At 35.4% G+C, this 20644-nt stretch overlaps 2 protein-coding genes across 8 annotated transcripts in view; one reads left to right on the top strand and one right to left on the bottom strand.

The window, feature by feature from the left end:
* The window catches only part of LOC127855831 (glycine--tRNA ligase-like), a 254818-nt gene that overhangs the window by 57526 nt on the left and 176648 nt on the right, over positions 1–20644 (bottom strand). The gene's annotated exons all lie outside the window — the stretch shown is intronic.
* LOC127855845 (uncharacterized) lies at positions 11956–20024 on the top strand. 2 transcript variants are annotated; one of them, XM_052391732.1, is made up of 4 exons: positions 11956–12175; positions 13558–13592; positions 18104–18196; positions 19221–20024. In XM_052391732.1, the coding sequence occupies exons 1-4, from the start codon at positions 12163–12165 to the stop codon at positions 19788–19790; spliced, it is 711 nt and encodes a 236-aa protein (XP_052247692.1). In that variant the 5' UTR covers positions 11956–12162; the 3' UTR covers positions 19791–20024. The 2 variants fall into 2 exon arrangements, with proteins under 2 accessions (XP_052247692.1, XP_052247691.1); XM_052391731.1 differs by having other exon boundaries at positions 13558–13721.

Below are 20644 nucleotides of genomic sequence, written 5' to 3'. Positions count from 1 at the left end.
TCGAAAATAGTCCAGATCGTGAAAAAACATGGCCGCCAGTGGGTTGTGTCTCTATATGTATATAGTAAAAACATGTGAACACTCTAGAAGTCACATTTTTGGCCCAATTGTAATGAAATTTGGTCAGAACATTTGCTTCCTAGATACAAGAGTTGAGTTTGAAAATGGTTTGGGTCCGTTGAAAAACATGGCTGCCAGGGGGGGGGCGCATTTTTCTGATATATATATATATATATATATATATATATAGTAAAAAAGCTTGTGAACACTCTAGAAGTCACATTTTTAGTCCAATCATCATGAAACTTAGTGAAAAGATTGGTTTTAATTATATCTCAGATGAGTTTGAAAATGGTCTCGATCGGTCAAAAAACATGGCCGCCAGGTGGGGGGGGGGGTTTTCCTAATATGACTACAGACAAACCTTGTGACCACTCTAGAAGTCATGTTTGTGCGTCGTCATCGTGAAACTTAGTCAATACATTGGTTTTATTGATATCTCGGATAAATTGGAAAATGGCTAAGATCGGTGAAAAAAACTCACTTTTTAGCTCACCTGATTGCCCAGGTGAGGTTTTAGGGTTGGTCTTTGTCCGCCGTCCGTCCGTCTGTCCGTTCCTCCACATTTGGTTTGTAAACACTCTAGCATTCAAATTTCTCAAGCATTCTGTATCAAAGTTGCTGAGAAGCTATATGGCCACAAGATCTCAGTCAAGTTTGATAATGAGCAAAATTGCATGATAAATGACAAAATTATTGCCCTTAGATTGTCAAAATTTTCATTATATTATATATACAAAATCCCTGAAAACACTCTAGAGGTCACAATTTCGTTTCATATTTTATGAATCTTGGTCATAATATTTAACTTAGAGCAAAGTTTGATGTTTGGTCATGAGGAGGAAAAATATAGGTCACCAGGTCAAATTTTACAAAAACCTCGTAAACACTCCATACGCCAGAGTTTTGGCTCAATACTGATAAAACTTGGCCAGGATGTCAAGCTTGACGTTTGGAAAAGATTGAATTAACCGACTCCTCTCAGGTGAGCGAACTAGGGCCATATTGGCCCTCTTGTTTATAAGTACCCTAATAAGAATGATTATCAAAAATTAAACAAGAATATCCATATATATTCTTGCATATCAAAATGCGCATATCTAGTATGAAAGCAATAGCAGCGCCAATTATATGTAGTATACTGACAGATTGACTTCATGCCTTGGTTAATCTACGTTAGTTTTCGGAAACAGCAATGTTCACTTTAAGAGTGCACCGGCTATTTCACATATGCTCAACGCACCCAGAGGACTTTTTTATTTTGTTGCGGTGGAAATGCGAGGAACGAAAGAAGATTAATTACAGCGATGACCAATCCCCAGGTCGTTAAGTGTGTGCTGTTAAGCACCGAGTAAACAACACCTCGTTTTAACTTTCTCATCCTAGTTTAAAGGTTAGGGTTGAGCGAGGATCGAACCTGTTACCCCTGAGTTCTGGCACCAGTGTGTTACCACCATCAAAATATTCTAATGTCTATGGATCCGCTCAATTATTTTGCATACGTACTTCTCCTTAGAATATAACGCTAAGTTATTAGTTATGTATAGCTCAATTAAAACTACAACTTACTGCCCTTTAGAGGAGGAGGGGCCAGATGTGTAAACACATTCTCCCAACCTCCGCGTAGATATTTGACTGAAACCAGCTTAGCTGGATCACATTGTATGTGAGAGCAAGGTACGACAACTCTGCGTAGAGATAGATATTCTCCATGCAGAGTTGTCGTTCCATGTCATCGGCGCTCAAGTGCTTGGTGTAAAAATAGTATATCCACCCTGGATCAGCAGACGATTTATTAAAAACATCTTGCGTAGGCTCCCGGACCTATATACCTGACTCTCTAAGCATTAAAATTGATCGTGCATATGCAAATGTATTTTATAAACCTGACTTTCCAAGCATGAAGATTGATCGTGCACATACAAAAGTATTTTATATACCTGACGATCCAATCATTAAGACTGATCGTGCATATGCAAAAGTAATTTATAAATCTGACTTTCCAAGCATTAAAATTGATCGTGCATATGCAACTGTCTTTTTTATACCTGACCTTCCAAGCATTAAAGGGGCCTTTTCACAGATTTTGGCATTTTTTTAACTTATTCATTAAATGCTTTATATTGATAAATGTAAACATTGGATCGTAAAAGCTCCAGTAAAAAATCAAGAATAAAATTAAAAAAAGGAAAAGAACAATTCCCGGAGCAGGTTTCGAACCAGTGACCCCTGGAGTCCTTCCAGAGTCCTGAAGTAAAAACGCTTTAGCCTACTGAGCTATTCCGCCGAGTAAACATACTTGCCGTATTTTATACGTTATATAAGCAATCTTCGTAGTTTCACAAAATTTAACGACAAAAACAGAACTCTCCAAATTATTCAATCGTTTCGCGTTGCAACGCTTTATAATTTTTAGGTTTTAAAATCGTCAAAAGATGCATATAATGGCTATATTAGACCATGGTAAATGTTCAGTATTACTGTTTCCTCACAAATATCATAACTAAAACGAAAATTTGCGAATCTGAAACAACTTTTTTCAATTTTGTCAATTTACCAAAGCGTGAAAAGATCCCTTTAAGAAAGATAGTGCGTATGCAGAATTCTTTTTTATACCTGACTTTCCAAGCATTAAGATTAATCGTGCATATGCAAGAGTCTTTATACACCTGACTTTCCAAGCATTTATAGTGATCATGCATAAGAAAAAGTATTTTATATACCTGACGATCCAAGCATTAACCAGTTTCGGCTTCCCTTGTTCAATGTTGAAACATATGTTTTTGGATAAAGATTGTTTAATGTTGTGTGATAAAGACACGTTGAACAGTTTATTTTATGGGGGGGGATTTTGAAATATATTTTCGTCGTGTAGAAGACTTCAAAACATCTCAAATTTCCCATGTTGGCATGTGAGCCACACTGGAAATAGTACGGGTTATACTTGAAATATTGTGTAAAACAAACAAACAACGAAATATAGCAAGTTATTCGCCACATTAGTTTATCAGATTACGGGGCATATAACGTTTATCATCAAAGATTTAACTGGTAACACCGGATACTTACATAAGGTCTGTACTGGTACCCACAGACTTAAGCAGCAGATCAGGAGTAGCTTGAATGAGCTGTTATCCGGCATTGTCTGGATATAAGTTATTAGGATAAAAGTCGTCGTGGTTACAGCTGTCCGGCCAACTATGTAGTTGGTATATGCGCTTCTCGCCAAGGCAACCTGTGATTTAGTGGGTGGTAACCGCACCGGACAATTGTCCTGGGTGATGAAGATGATGTCGATGAGTGTTGTTGTTGATGATAAAGACTATAATGACATGATGACGATGTAGTTTTATTGGTAGTTTATGGAGATGAAAAAGAAGATTATGGAGGTGAAGATGATGATGAAGATGATGATTAAATAAAAATGCGTTTTATACTGAATGGTTGCAAACGGTATTCTGATTGTGTAAACGTGGACGATATGGCAGGGCTATCGAAATAAATAACGTAAATTAATTTATTTTCCTTTATTGTGACACATTTTCGTATGTTTACGGGCCTCATGGTATGTCGTTTTAACATCTGGGTTCGTATCCACAAAGATCCTTAGGTATTTTCTTAGTTATTTACTTAAGTTCGATAAATCACCTAAGGCAAGATTTTCCCTTAAATATTCATCCTAAAAATTCCTTAGGAAAAAGATTAGGTAAGTTTTTGTCTCGTGCATTTTTTTCCCTCAGTGAAACATGATTCGCCTAAGGAGTGACTTAAGTTTGTTGTCAGGGACATCCCCGAGTTCCCTGACATAAAAATAGCATCACGATGACGTCGTCATTATAGCATACCACGAGATTTCTCGGCACACAAAAATGGCGGTTGTCTCTGTCTAAAGAGAATCGGTCGAATTTTATTACGTGTTTTAATTTCCGTAGCGTGTCACAAGGAGTTTTTATGGAATATATAAAGGGAGTCTACATCTCTACATCTACATGGTATCATCAAACTGTCATGGATTGACATTTCTTTGACGGTGCGCAAGGCAAGAATATATTAAAGTAAAGAGTAAAGCTACAAAAGTAAAGGTAGAAAAAAGCTAGATAAAAGTAAGAAAGTATAGTAGTGACCCCAGTTACTTTTCACATCCATCAGGGCAAGACCTGTTTAGCTTCCGTGACGGTACCAGGGCACAAGGCCCCGCCAACATAGCTCTAGTCCGTCATTTGAATGCTTAATTCGTAACTGGGAGGGTGTCCCCTTAGACGGTTAGGCTGGAAAGCCCACTCTTGAAGGATGCCAGAGAGGGGGCCTCAGCAACGGATGCTGGTAGATCGTTCCAAAGTGGTATACTACGTGGGAAAAAGCTGTATTTGAAGGTGTCAGATGTAGGAGTGACTGGTAAGAAGCCAGAACCGTGCGGGTGTCTAGGCATCTTTCTTTGTGGTGTCAGGTACTTGTTGGCATCAACTTTTATTACATGCATACAATGCTTGTGAATTTAAGCAGCATTAAATGCCATGTTTTATTTGTAATTCCCACTGTCGGCGTTTGGGTTTTTGGTGGATCTTAAAATAGCACTGAAGCGATACCGGATGTTTATAGCAGACGGCAGTTTGTCAAAACTGTCAAAATGGAAGAGAAAAGGAAACGCAATCCAAACTTTTCGCTACAAGATTCCTTGCTTCTTACGCAAATAATGGGAGAGACGCATCCCGACTTCGAAGATATTGACATGTCTTTCCACAAGGTTGATAAGGCTAGATTCAGCAATCATACGTATCAAAATATTGTTGTTTAGCAATATATACCACTTTCACAGTAAAAAGATATTTTTATTGATATTGTTTACACATAAATCCCGTACCCCATAAAGCTTGCAGATATTGTCCAAAACTGCTCACGCAATGATCACCCTGTCAAATACAATGTTGATTATCTTGCAATTAATAACGCTTTCACAGTAAAAATGTATTTTTATGTCCCCCACCACTATAGTGGGGGACATATTGTTTTTACCCTGTCTGTTGGTTGGTCTGTTGGTCTGTCTGTATGTGCCAACTTTAACATTTTGCCATAACTTTTGCTATATTGAAGATAGCAACTTCATATTTGGCATGCATGTATATCTCATAGAGCTGCACATTTTGAGTGGTGAAAGGTCAAGGTCATCCTTCAAGGTCAAAGGTCAAAGCGGTGTACAAGGGGACATAGTGTTTCTGACAAACAAATTTCTTGTTATTTATAATGTTTACAGATAAAATCCTATTTAAAGGCATTCTTTGCAACAAACAATCCTTTTAATTTGTATTAATTAAAATGTACATTAATTTTAATGTTTATCATTTTTTGAAAACAATGCATAACTCAATATTTGATTAAATGATGAGATTTTACATTTATTACATCCAAGTTACCGACACTTTACTAAAATTTAATAATGGTGTCTATTGTCCGAAAAAAAAATATTTACTTGCACGTTTTTTCTGGAGCAAGTCTAACTTCTCCATGCAGAATTCCCCATCTGCGTTTAAGCTGTCCTATGCCCCGTTCAATCTTGCTCCTTGTCAACTTGTGTACCCTGTGTTTAAAAGAAGTTAAAATAACATTTTTTATGTTATCGCTTTATGATTCCATTATAAATACCAGATTTAAAAAAATGGTATGTTAATAACATTATTTAAACATGCTTTTGGCGATGAGCTGCATGATTAAGTCAAAATAAAATATTATGTTCTGTTCCATTTATCTTTTTACACTGACCTGTAATACGCTTCCTGAGCGTTATTAGCTGGTCTTACATGAGGCGTCAACAGCCAGCGTTTGCAGGGATACCCACTATCTCCCAGAAGAAAGTGGTCATTCTGTGGAAGCAGGTTTCTATCGAAAACTTGCCACAGCCCACTTCCTCTAAGGATTCTGCTATCGTGGGTACTTCCTGGCCATCTGGCGACAACGTCCATTATCATGTCATTATGATCAAACACAATCTGAAACAAGCAAATTCATAGAATTTATATGAGGTGAATGAGACAGAGCTTTGGAGGCACAAAATCAATTAAGGGGACAAAACTCCAAACTTCAATTACTGTGAAACAGCTCTTAATTTTTTTTGACGGACACTGCCAAATAACATCCATCCATTTCAGATGGGTGTTAATAAGGTAGTAAATGACTTTTAAGTATCGCACTTGACTCAAGCAGCTATAATGTAGACAAGAGCACCGCATAACGGGTGCCAAGCTTGGGTGCAAAAAAAACGTTTGTTTTTGTTTTTTTTAAGAGGTCACAGAGACCTTGACCTTTGACCTTGTGACCCAAAATGAGTGTGGTGTGTAGAACTCATCAATGTACATCTACATATGAAGTTTCAAAGTTGTAGGTGAATTTTAGAGCCAATGTTAAGGTTTTAGCACGACGCTAGGGTGGACGGCGGACGGCGAGCTGGCTATGACAATAGCTCGGGTTTTCTCGGAAAACAGCCTTGCTAATAAAATCAACAATACTACAATTTAATGACACTGTGTGCGTAAAGAAAGTAAAACAATAAAAGGGTTAAAATCAACAATAATACAATTAAATGGCAGTGTGTGCAAAAAGAAAGTCAAACAATAAAAGAGTTTTATCACAATGCACAATGTCTTTTCATATGGGGAATACACAATCTGTTAAAAACACAATGGTTTACAACATACGATTCACTTTGTGACATATTTCACAAGAAACATTACCTGTGTGTTGATAGAATGGTAACCCATTCTGTTCACGTACATGGGTTCATCAATAGATGGTGCCTGGATCTGTACATGAGTCCAATCTATGACACCGATCACATTTGGGAATCCAATTAAAACAACATGCAAAAAATGCAGTTGTTAATAAATTGAACAAATACCTGTTGCAAGGGCACAATTTAACACACTTATATGATATTCCTATTTTATAAGTAGTTTCATTATCAGAAATGGAAACAACATATATCTTATAAAGTGAAGTACCTAGCAATATGAAAAAATCCTTGTTTATTCCTGTTTAATAACTCGATGGTTGTTGGGAATCTCCTCACAACATCTTTGGAGCTCAGTGCATCAAGTGTTTGAGAGACTGCTCTCGAAACACTTGATTGAGCTACAGAGTGCAGATCACCGGTGTTGAGCTGTATCACACCGGTAGCCAGGTACCTCAGTGTGATCAAGACCTTGTAGCCAGTAGATAGGCTGTGGTTCCTGTCAGTATTGGGTGCTAAGGCAGCATCCAGCTGGGCAATTATATATGCCAATATGGCATGGTTGACACGATATCTCTTGTACATATCATCATTCGTCAACTGTGCAATGTCCATTCGCTCACGATACTCGTGAACTGCCATTTTGCTGCAAGCTGTATAACCAAAATGTTGAAAATATCAAAATGTACTGTATGAATTGCTATATGGTAGAAAAGTAACTTACCATCAAATATATCCTGCCATTTATGGATTGATTTACATTATCTTGCAAGGCAAAGTACATACAAATACTGGAACAGTGTTTGTCCCGATATAGTATAGATTAAGCCCAGCAAGATTTGTAACCTTTATTTCATACAGTATCATCTTGGTGACCGGATATTCCGAAACGCCAATGTTGTTTTTTCATCTCCAAATTCAATACAATGGGGGGATTGGGCGTCTGTCATTTTGTAACATAACGTTAAAAATGGCAATTGAATTGATAATGGAAAACATAATCAGTTTTAATTACTGGTTACAAAATAACCGATTTGGTTACAAAATGATCGATTAGTGCTTACGAAATAACTGAAAATGCGTAGCTACGAGTACGAAACGGCTATGCTACGAAATGACCGTAAACCCAATTCAACATTTCCTGATTTTCCTCGTTACTGACTCAAACAAACAAGTGTGATTCTTTCATAAACACAAAAACAGTTCACATCAACTGCTTTTAAATCAGTGTATACATTTGTATAACAAAATAACAGCTTGAAACCAACGTGCGAAAACTTCCTCGATATAAATGTTATCAATTCCTTATTTTTTTTACATACGGAAGTAAACATTGCAACTTCCTGTCTCGCTAGCAAATATAAACGGGTAGAAACAATAACTATTTAAATCAACTGCACTATCGATAAATTTATGGAAAGAAATAAGATACACCCACCGATTGTGATGATTTCTAACTTCTCTGCTTGAAAACAGAATTCCGCGTTAAAATGGACGCTACGTTAGTTTTTTCCTTAATATTTAAGGGTCCTCCGGAGGTTCCTTAAAAGTAGTGTCAAACGTAATGCATTTTTTATTAATTATTACATGAACCGGAAAGCGCAGTCTACTTTTTGGTACATTGTATATTGTTTTGTGGTTTCAATATATCTTCGCTTGGATGTACCAGTTGTATGAAGTTTTCTGAACATGACAATTGTTTACGAATCTTGTATTTTAAAATATGGCCAATTATTTCTAAAGCGTTTTCGACCGATAAAATCGTTATCGGTATTTTTATAAGAAAGAAATAACATTCCGTGATGCGAAATTTATTGTATATTTAAGGCTTATCAGGATCGACACTTTCCCCTTTAATTCAATGTTCTGTGTATATGAAGTATCTTCTAAACTGAACTTTAGTTTAGGAGGAAACTGTTGTTCATGAGAAGCATGTGCTGATGTCTAATATGGGACGACACTTTACGCACATGCATTTAGACCGGTTTGTTCAGAGTTCGGCTGAAACTATTAAAGCTGTTGGTCACTGGCTTAGACAGGAAAATACAAACGATTTTCGTATCATACCGTTTTAGAGGCATTTCATGAGCTTATCATGCATGTATTGTTTACAACCAGCTATTCAGTTGTACTTGGTTGTATTTAGGCAATACACATTTCTAAAATCGCGCAAGCAGTCGAACTTATTCAAATTATAATATCACCCGAGACTTTCTTTAGTTAAACAAAAATCTTTTTGTTTTTGACAATGCACTTACAAACTACTTTCTACTCAGGTAGACCGGTATAATTTTACAAACGGGAAAACCCAAACTTATCAGAGTCACTCACTTGTTAAGAAAGTTTGAATTTTATCCGATCATCAGACGTGCATCGTCGAAATAAACCACTGTGGAATAAATTTTCCTCCATTTCGGCAGTGCTGAAATATAGCTGTCACGCGCGGCGGAGAATGGTCATATTACTCGGAATCAACTATAAAGTAATCATTTTTAGTAAAATCGAATCAGATTCAACAAAACAAACAATTTGATACCAAGATGTAATATATTTTTAACAAATATTGCAACTCAAAAAGCAAAAAAAACATTATTTACAAATATTAAGTGCGCGAACTCGTGACGTCATTATTAAAACTTCATACGACACAATGAATGTTCTTTCCCGATTTTTCACGCTAAAGCTGCAGTTGTTTAGTGTGTTTTTTTCATTATTTCTTAAAAATCGGGGACGTAGAGGTATGATAAACAGAAAAACAGGTTAGTTACTGATCTTTTTGTGATGTATTAGGCTCGGCACGATTAAAATAATGAATTAATGTTTGCTTAAAGTAACTTTGGGATTGTCCGTGTAGTTCGAAATTTCTATTTTATTTTTAAAGAAATAATTTACGACTAAGAAAATTGATGGGCTAAATCGAATACTAGGTCGGTGCCGAATAAAGCAAAGTTTATTTTGCTCGGCAGGAAAATCTGAACCACTCGCCAAGGCTCGTGGTTCAGATTTTCTAAGCCTCGCAAAATAAACTTTGCTTTATTCGGCACCGACCTAGTATTCTCTATCGATCCCATCATCAGACGTGCATTGTCGAAATAAACCACTATCGAATAAATTTTCCTCTATTTCGGCAGTGCTGAAATAAAGCTGTCACGCGCGGCGGAGAATGGTCATATTACTCGGAATCAACTATAAAGTAATCATTTTTAGTAAAATCGAATCAGATTCAACAAAACAAACAATTTGATACCAAGATGTAATATATTTTTAACAAATAATGCAACTCAAAAAGCAAAAAAAAACATTATTTACAAATATTAAGTGCGCGTACTCGTGACGGCATTATTAACACGTCATACGACACAATGCATGTTCTTTCACGCTAAAGCTGCAGTTGTTTAGTGTGTTTTTTTCATTATTTCTTTAAAATCGGGGACGTAGAGGTATGATAAACAGAAAAACAGGTTAGTTACTGATCTTTTTGTAATGTATTAGGCTCGGCACGATTAAAATAATGAAACAATGTTTGCTTAAAATAACTTTGGGATTTTCCGTGTAGTTCGATTTTCCTATTCTATTTTAAAAGAAATAATTTACGACTAAGAAAATTGATGGGATAAATCGAATACTAGGTCGGTGCCGAATAAAGCAAAGTTTATTTTGCTCGGCAGGAAAATCTGATCCACTCGCCAAGGCTCGTGGTTCAGATTTTCTAAGCCTCGCAGAATAAACTTTGCTTTATTCGGCACCGACCTAGTATTCTCTATATGAGTAGTATAACTAGACACTCTGAGTGTCTAATTATTCTACCCATAACTCAAACTTTCTTAACAAATTGAAATGTAGAGAGGAAATGCGTGACTTAATGCTACATTGAACAAAGCATTTCATGTTGCGATTTACTGGTGTAGCGTTCTTCTATATGTGTACAAGGGACGCCAGTTATGCTGTGTATTGTGTTTCAAGGAGTATAGATTCTTTCGCCAGGTGTCGCGTGTGATATTTGTGGTTTCGTGCCCTACGTAAGACATTCTGATGGAATGGAACGCAAACAACTATAACACGCCACAACTACAAATACGTTGTCATGTTACTCCTTTATAGCTATTTCCCTTCTTCAAACAGAAAGACGGAAAAACATATTTCTAGTTTTGGTGCGTTTTTTGTCGTTCTTGCATGACAAACCAATTGTCCCCTGCAAACCAGTTAGAACGCTGAAACGACGTCGATTGCAAAAATAATGGGCGCGCGAACGAAAAATAGCATTTCTTACGGATGCATGTGCTGTTGATCATATTATATATTGTCTATCCAGCATGTGAACCAAAATTTGGTTCAGTTTGCGACTCAAGTGAATTATTAAGACAAAAGCGGTTTATTGAGACATTCTAGTCAAATGGACACAAGTATAAACAAATAGTTTTTATAATTCACAAATGAGAACGTGCATCGTTCTTTGTTTGTTGGCCAAAAGCACTATCGGATTTAAATGCCAGTTCATTTGCAAACATATTTATTTATTTTTATTTTTTTTTGGGGGGGGGGGATTATGTCTGGGTGCATACCAGATGAATTACTGTTGTTTAAAATATGTACTAGTTCTCTATAAAGAACGAAAACCAATCGTTGCATAGTTATTGCAACTAACACATCTCTTTACTTCATTATACATATATTTATAAGCAAAATACAATTTTCACATAAGACCCGCTCTGGACCTAAAGAAGGGGTATTTTTAAAGTATCAAACACAATTTCTGAAAATTAATTTGAATGCTCAAATTAGTATGCCGATGTACCTCGTTAGTACCTGTCTATTGTGCATTTAACTACAAATCTACATTTAAATATTCAGCTGTGATACCACCTTAAATTTTGGATAGTACAAACACAATAGAAATTTATGTTAGTCTTGTAAATATTACAGAACTATATATAACAAAGTCAATATTAATTGCCGCCATAGAGTATTTTGATGACTTTTGCTTTGGCAGACTCTCGGATTTATTCTGAACGCGAATTATTTCAGCTATATATAACATAGATTAGTCAACAGTTGTTAACATCGTTAACGTCGTTAATGTCTATATAATGTGATTATATGAAATAATATACTCAACGTTATTTACACTTAACGCAAAGTTTTCAGTTGTGTGTAGCCTACTCCAAAAACTACACCCAACAACAGAGTAAACAAACCAATGAACATTTCAAAACATTATTGACATAATTGAGAATTGCGAAATAAAGGGATTACCCATTTATTCATATCATAGTAAATACTAAATGGACATTATTGAGATACTTTGCAATTGTGAAATAAATCATTTGCTGAAAATTTAGTTTAACCGTAACACATTAAACACAACATAATCAAACATCAAAATGACAACAGAAGGTAAGATTGCGTGGATGAATAATTTCGTGTAATTTTTTTTACCAAATGACATTGTTTTTTTAGCTAAGTTAGTTTTTAAGTCTTAAGATAGTGAAATTACATATAAATCTGACCTAGTATTCAAGCAGTTAAAATGAAAATACAAAAATAATTTTAACATTGAACAAAGACCTATCAATATTGCTAGGTCTTTGCATTGAAGGGTCCCTCTAATGTGAAAATTCGTTTTACCTGTACAAAATTTGTTAAAATGCAGACTTCCAAAGTAACTGTCATAAAAGCATTATGTTTGAAAAAGTAAAATAACATTCCTGACTTAGAAAAATGTTCAACATTAGTTCATAACTGAATTTCATTATTATGACATGCGTAAAATAATAATAAATCATTTGTAACGCTTTCTTCCTTAATTTGAAAAATAAGTTGAGTACTGAAAAAGCGTGATTTCGCTGTCTGACACATTAAAACCTGCATGGCTCAGTGGTAACGCTCAAACTTTTGCTTTTGCTTACAGAGGACCCTAGTTTGAATACCGGGAAGAAAATATGTTTTAATCAAGTTTTTTCTTGTTAATACAATTGTTAATACTGGTGGATTTGTTAGTAAACATATTCAATGAAAATATTCAAAATTCCAAAATTATAAATTCTTATAATAGAATTGTGTTTATTAAAAAAATATATGTATTTATTTCTGTGTCATTCTACTTGGTAATACTGGTTTTATTTGAAAAGTGAAATGGACTTGTTCACAGATTTTGGAATTTTGAATTTAATAAGTCTATTAAAAAGTGTTCCTTTTAACAATATCCAAAATTTCAACGTGAGATTGGCTTCGGGGAAAAAAATGAGAACTATGTCCTGCTTTCAACGCTGTCCAAAGCCAATCTCGTGTTCGCTCATAAATGTTCGGCTATAGTTGCTGGAAATTCACATGGAATATATCATTTTTATTTTTATTGTTACACAAACAATAAAAACGAGCATTTTGCATCTCATTAAATCTTAGTTTCCATACATGTACCACATCTAGCGTTGAAATTTTGGCCATTGCTATTAGGAACACTGATTTTGTATGGGTTCACTTTATTTTATGAAATATTTTACAAAGTAGTCATTGATTTTGAGTCTGTATTGGGCTTTGAAGTAAAAAACAACACTAAAACACAATGAAAACCTTCACTTTAATCAATTTTAAAGGCATACCTTTGGCATGCCTTTGAAAACTTTAACACATGTTTATTTTTACATCTTTTATTAAGCACATTGTTGAGTTACTTTGAGTAAATGTTTCAAAATTGGGGACAGTAGTTTCCACATATGATTTTGACCAAATTTAATTGAAACCCTCCTAAAATAATTATTTTTCCTGTTTTGTTCCAGAGGATGCTTGTAAAGCTGCCATTGACAGATACAAGGTTGTTGCAGGCCTCTTTGGGCTACTGTCAGTTGGCTTGCTTATAATTGGCTTTATTTCGGCCATAAAGTACCCAGACAATGGGTTTGGCCTTCCTTACTTCATTGGCGGATTCACTGGGGGATTTCTGGTACGATCTTTTATTATAGTTGTTATGCCCCCGAAGGAGGGCATATAGTGATCGCACTGTCCGTCTGTCCGTCCGTCTGTCCGTCTGTCCGTCACACTTTGCTTTTAGTTTCGAAAAATGCTCATAACTGCTTTGTCGCTTCAGATGTAACATTCATATTTCGTATGCATGTGTATATGGACAAGGCCTTTCCATACGCACAAAAATGTTGACCCCTGTGACCTTGAACTTAGGGTCCGCGTTTAGGTTTCAAAATCTGCGTTTAGGTTTCGAAAAAAATGCTCATAACTTCTATGTCTCTTGAGATATAACCTTCATATTTGGTATGCGTGTGTATATGCACAAGGCCTTTCCATGCGCACAAAAATTTTGACTCCTGTGACCTTGACCTTGCACTTAGGGTCCGCGTTTAGGTTTCAAAATCTGCGTTTAGGTTTCGAAAACTGCTCATAACGTCGATGTCCCTTGATATATAACCTTCATATTTGGTATGCATGTGTATATAGACAAGACCATTCCATACGCACACAAATTTTGACCCATGTGACATTGACCTTGAACTTAGGGTCCGCGTTTAGGTTTCGAAATCTGCGTTTAGGTTTCGAAAAAATGCTCATAACTTCTATGTCCATCGAGATATAACCTTCATATTTGGTATGCATGTGTATATGGACAAGGCCTATCCATACGTACAAAAATTTTGACTACTGTGACCTTTACCTTGAACTTAGGGTCCGCGTTTAAGTTTTGAAATCTGCGTTTAGGTTTTGAAAAATGCTTATAACTTCTATCAAAGCGTTTATAGGGAACATATTTCATCCTATGGTGACAACTCTTGTTACTTGTGATTTTACCCCCCAACCCTATCCTAAAAAGACAGAAAATAATGGATTCACTGTGTTGGTTTGTTTGTTGGTCCATTGGTCAGATGGTTAGCATTAAATGTTATAAGTTTATACGGTGAACTACTTACACTTTTTCATGTTATTAAATTGAAACGTAATTTTGTTAACACCGTAAAAAATGGCCTGTAAAACCTTTTTTTTGCACAAAGTGCTTTAGGTTGAGCTATGGTGATCAGTGTTTTTGTCGGGGCCCGGTAGTGTGCATCATCAACATATAGCACCATAGGGGCCACAAGGGTTTGCACAATCTTGATAAAGTTTGGTACATGTAAGAAGATTTATCTTTTTGATATGTAGGTCTTGTACATATGTCAAATAGTGCCAAAGCTTGGATCACGAGGTTTGATTTTAGAAGAAAATTTTGCTTTAGATGTTACATTTTTGAATTGGGAAATTGTTATTCTGTCATTCTCGTACATGTTAAAAATACAACCATTAAGTAATGAAATTGCAATTAAGTCAAATTTAAATTGTCTTTTAGCGTTTTTAATTTGTAAAACAAGGCTCATGTGAGGTTACTTTTTGTATACAAATGTGTTTGTGATTAATTCTGAGCTTAGTGTTAGGCTCGGTGTGCCACCGGTTCAAATTCCCAATGCTTTCCACTTTGTTTTCCAATGTGGTGAGCCTAGCTTCAATTATGTTTTTAGCTCACCTGAGCACATCTTCTCATAGTGAGCTTTTGGGATCACCTTTCCGTCGTCAGAGGTCAAAATTTTGCCTAGTTAACACTCTAGAAGCCACATTTATTGTCTGATCTTCATGAAACTTGGTCGGAAGATTTTTTTTCTATGATAACTTGGTCGAGTTCGAAACTGGGTCACATGAGGTAAAAAACTAGCTCACTAGGTCAAATTAAAGAAAAAGTGGTTAACACTCTGGAAGTCACATTTATTGTCCAATCTTCATAAAACTTTTTTCAGAACATTTGTTCTAATTATATCTCAGCTTATTTCGAAAATGGTTCCGGTCAGTTGGAAAATCATGGCCACTAGTGGGCGGGGCAGTTTTCCGTAAATGGCTATAGTAAAAAATTGTTAACACTCTAGAAGTCCTCTTTTTAGTCCAATCTTCATGAAACTTGGTCAGAACATTTGTTCTTATGATATCTTGGCTGAGTTATAAAATGGTTCAGATTCGTTGAGTAAAACCTTGTTAACACTCTAGAAGTTACATGAAACTTGGTTTTAACAATTGTCACAATGATAGCTCGGTTAAGTTTGAAAATGGTTCCGGTCCGTTGTAAAATATGGCTGCCAGAGGGGGCGGTGGAGATTTCCTAATATGGCTATTGTAAAACCTTGTTAACACTCTAGGAGTCACATTTATATTCCAATCTTCATGAAATTCAGTCAGAACATTTGTTCTTATGATAGCTCAGCTGAGTTAGACAATGGTTCTGGTCCGTTGAAAAACATGGCCGCCAGGGGGCGGGGAAGTTTTCTTTATACGGCTATAGTAAAACCTTGTTTACACTCTAGAAGTCACATTTACAGTCCAATTTTAATGGAACTTGGTCCGAATATTCGTTCTTATGATATTAAAACCGTGTTAACACTCTTGTTTAAATGAAGATGTTGGTGCACAATGATGATGATAATAATGATGATGATTCTGGTTATGGATTCAGAAACATAAACAACAACGCAAATATCTAATTTTAATGATTGCATTGCTCAAATTATTTATTGCCATTACCGGTACTTCATATTGTTATCTTTATTTTTGCAGAAATTCAACATAGTGGTGAAAGCAATAAAACAACCAGAATTGATACATATGAATCGTATTCGACCTTTCATTCACGTATCCTTCTCTCTATAAAACTCATTTATACCTGTACTTACATTGCTGCAGTACAATAGTGTTAATTGATGCCTTCTTAAAAAGCAATCTGATTATTGTGTAACAGGCTAACAGCCGCTTGTAAATTGGGCCAGGCCCAATACACTGGGCACTCCAATCAAAGACCTTTGTCTTAATGTCAGATGGACATTCATAAGATTGATAACAACTTGAAATATTTTAGGCCTACAGATTGCAGTCAGTCAGTAGTGTGTGTGTGTGACTATCAAAGATTTGTGATTTTAACAGGTTTTATTGTTGTTTCAATTGGAAATATCTTTGCAAGGTGAGTCTGAAAATTGTTCCAGTTGTTTAAAAACACTATGTCAAAAATGTGAACAATTTGGTAGTAAACAATTTATTACATCTTATAAGAAGCACAAAAAACTGTATGGTTAAAAGGAAAAGTTGATTTGGCAGTTGTTTTTGCCAAAATAATGTATTTATGCAACATATTTTTTGTGCATTTAAATTACATATAGTTTGACAGTTGTTTTGATATGATTAATTTTCCAATGTCTTGTGTGTGTTTTTACTTCTATATGTGAACAAATTTGTAACTATAACAAAGATCAAGTGATGAAAACTTTTGTACCTTAAAAGAACATCAATGTTGAATTTCTAGCACAAATTCGCATTATAGTCCTCATATTACTTTTATCCAAAATACAAAAGTATAGCTTTCTCGCAACGGGTAACAAATGTATATTTAAAAAAAACATAAAAACACACACACAAAACTACCGTTAACGCATATATGTATATATCTGCCAAAACAACAAACCCTTTCTTTTCTCAAAACACATTAACAACCCTTGCTTAACGTTAATACTACTTTGCTGAGCGACCTAGGTCCACCATGGCCCTCTTGTTGTGTATAATTATTGTGTACAATGTTGTGTATAATTATATTGTTGCCTATTGTTTAGTCAATTGGTCACCAAGACTGATATATAGGAATACTGAAACTCAAGAAAGATTGTTCCTAAAAGAACTTATGCTAAACTTTTATATAAGCCTAGTCATTAATTGCAAAGACAATACCTGACAATTAAATGTTGAAACTTAGACAGACTACTAGCTAAGACAATATCTTGCCAAAGTCGATTCTGGGTCAGGTGGTTAAAATTCTAGGTCCATTGGTGAAATGGTAGAAAAATATTGTGAAACAAATCATCTCCAGAGAACACATTTATGACTTAATTTTGATGAAACTTGGTCATAACTTTTATATAGAAAATATCTAGACCAAAATCAAGTCTGTTTGAACTTGGGTAAACAACTAGGTCATAAGGTGAAATCTTTCGAACATCTTGTAACCATTCTAGTTTCTACATTTATATTTAGGAAAACTAGTCAGAATGTTAGTATGGACAATAGTCAGAACAAGTTTGAATCTTGGTCAAGTATGATAAATACTAAGGTTACAAAGGAAAGTCTTAGTAAAACGTTTTAACCACACAATAAGCCAAATGCATGACTCAATCTTGATGAAACTTGGTCAGAATCTTGACAATACCTTGGCGAAGTTTAATTCTTGGTCAAGTGTGGTTGTAGATAATCACTGGGTCAAACCTTAGGAAAACCCTATATCTCTCTTGATGTCTCATTTGCAAATTTGATTTATTGCAGGGTCTCCTACAAGCTCTGATGTGCACGTATATTGTTGTAAAAGGACCTAGTAGTCAGGAAAACGAGATTAAGAAGAGAGAATTTGTTTGCGTGGTAAGAATTTGTTTTGTGATAATTTTAGAACCACCATGCAAAAATGGGTCATGTGCATCTGCCCAGTCTGGTCATGGGCTATACCTGCCGAATATGGTATAAGACCAACTTTTGCATGACGCAGCATATTTCTTTCTTTATTATTGTGTATAAATATAGATATTTCAAAACGTACGTTAAAGGCAAGTTCTTGTTATATGTAAGATATTATGTTGATAATACAGTATTAGAAGATAAGGTGCACAAGTGATTATATTTTTAGTTTTTAGGTACTGTATAATTATTTTTTGTAGGTACCAATGTTCTGAATAAAACAAGAGAGCATAAATGCCTCTTAACAACTCTATATGATTAATATATTGATAATTTTTATTAAATTAATTAATTAGGAAGAACCTGAAAGTGTTTTTATTTTATGCCTCAGTGAACAATTCATATGTAATACCTCTCTAAATCCTGAGAAAAAAATATGTATTACTGCTTGCACTTATTTTTAGCTCCTCTCATAGTGAGTTGTTGTGGTCACCTTATATCAAGCATTGTGTATCATGTCATGTCTACCTTTACTGGTAATAATTAAAGTATTCACATGTTTCGTTTAGTTTTGATGAATTTCTTTTCTCAGCAATATCTAGGCTGAGTTTTATTTTAGGTCACATGCACCCAAAAGCTTGGTCACCACATCAAATATTATTTAAAAAAAACATTATTGCCTCTTAAGAGGCTACATTTGTGGTCAAATATTGATGAAAGTTGGTGAGAGTGTTTTTCTTGACATTATGAAGGCCAAGTTCGAATCTTAAATCAAAGTCCAAAAAATAAATCACCATGTCTTATCTAAGAACACCCATATATAAACCCTGTGAGCCACATTTATTTCTTAAGGCTGTGATTTTATTTGGTCAAAAACAAGGTCATTAGTTCAGGTGTTTGACAATTCGTTACCTTGAATTCAGGTAAGAGCTTTAGGGCCATTATGAAACACATGTTTCAACCTCACCAACATATTATGTTTTTTTTACAGATGACTGTTCAGTATATTGTGTCCGCATTCCATTTTGCGGGTTGCTTTGTTGGCTTCATCATGGCTGGAATTGGGGGTTTTGCCATTTCAACATCAATTTTCGAAAAGGAGATTCCATATCAAGGTACGATAAAAGTACTGGCTGCAGCAATAATAGTCGGCTGTATACTGGAGCTAGCTGTAAGCATTTACGGATATTGTATCATCTGCACGTATGGTGTTCAAATGAACCGTAATCGAGGTGCTGTGATCATGATTCACCAGCCCAACGGCGCAGGAACTGCTACTGTGATAACAAACACAGGTGGTGGTTTTGGATTAAACGATCCCTATATGTTCACTACCGGGGGAGGTTTCAACAATCCAGGAACAACAAATGCCAATGTTCAAGCCCTGCAAGAAGAAAACAGACTACTACAAGAGCAACTTCGCCTTCAACGGGAACTGAATCAACAACGAAACCAGCCTTTTGGTTTCCAAGGTCAACTGCCACCACCACCTTCATATGGATTTTATGGTTCCTCGAATACTCCATCTACCCCTCCCCCAAGATATGACAAGGCTTTCTAACATTTCATTGAAATCAGTTGTGTTGAAAACACGTTAAACCTATGTAACGGCTAGAATTTACATGTCTGCAAGACTTTGTTACTGTTGTAATATTATTTCTACTGGTAATATTATAATTTATATAGATGATATTGGTTGGTAGTATTTGTTTAATGCATAAGTGATCATCTAAATTTATGTAATCATTCTTGAAAAGGAACATATTATCTATCGAATAAAACACAGCAACAATTGGTTTTATTCCGTCCATCTCATGGAAGGCATTATGCGATTGGCCTGTCGGTGATACGTTTGTCCAATCGTTGATCCGTCAGGTGGTGGTTAACCCAAAATGGCACGTCTCATATTGCATTAATTTGGACTTTAGAGCGCTAAACGACATATTTGTGAAGTCAATATTTCAAGTAATGGCGGCTCGAATGAGAGGTTAATGTTTCTTGAAATCTTTCTTATGGAAACATGTTTTGTCGATCTAAATCGATCGTTCAGACATTCTTTCAGGATGTCATCACGCCGACACGCAAACAATAAAGTTATGCTTGTTCTATTACTGCTTTGATTCTTCGTTCTGATGTCTCGTCGGCACCCATCGGTAGCATTACCACGCCAGATTGATATGAAATATATCGATAACTATATTTTTAATCTTATTATATGGAGTGTGTGCTGTATTCAACACGATTTAATCATACTACGGCGATGAGTTTCTCTTTTTGCACTTCTAGGCATGCTTGGCCTTATTATCGGAACTTACTTTTGCTAAAATTGACCCTGTCTCTTGTTCTTCAGACGGCTAGTTTTGGTCGTCAAGTTATATCATATTTTAGCGCTTTTTAACAAATCTATTGTTTGAC

This window comes from Dreissena polymorpha, chromosome 13, assembly GCF_020536995.1.
Source record: "Dreissena polymorpha isolate Duluth1 chromosome 13, UMN_Dpol_1.0, whole genome shotgun sequence".
Classification (NCBI taxonomy): domain Eukaryota; kingdom Metazoa; phylum Mollusca; class Bivalvia; order Myida; family Dreissenidae; genus Dreissena; species Dreissena polymorpha.
The sequence above is the reverse complement of the archived record's forward strand: the minus strand, read 5'-3'. Positions and strand labels throughout refer to the sequence as shown.

Coding starts and splice junctions, on each gene's coding strand:
- LOC127855845 (XM_052391731.1), top strand. Junction 13,722..18,103: donor GATTCACTGGGGGATTTCTG/GTACGATCTTTT, acceptor GATTTATTGCAG/GGTCTCCTACAAGCTCTGAT. Junction 18,197..19,220: donor AGAGAGAATTTGTTTGCGTG/GTAAGAATTTGT, acceptor TTTTTTTTACAG/ATGACTGTTCAGTATATTGT.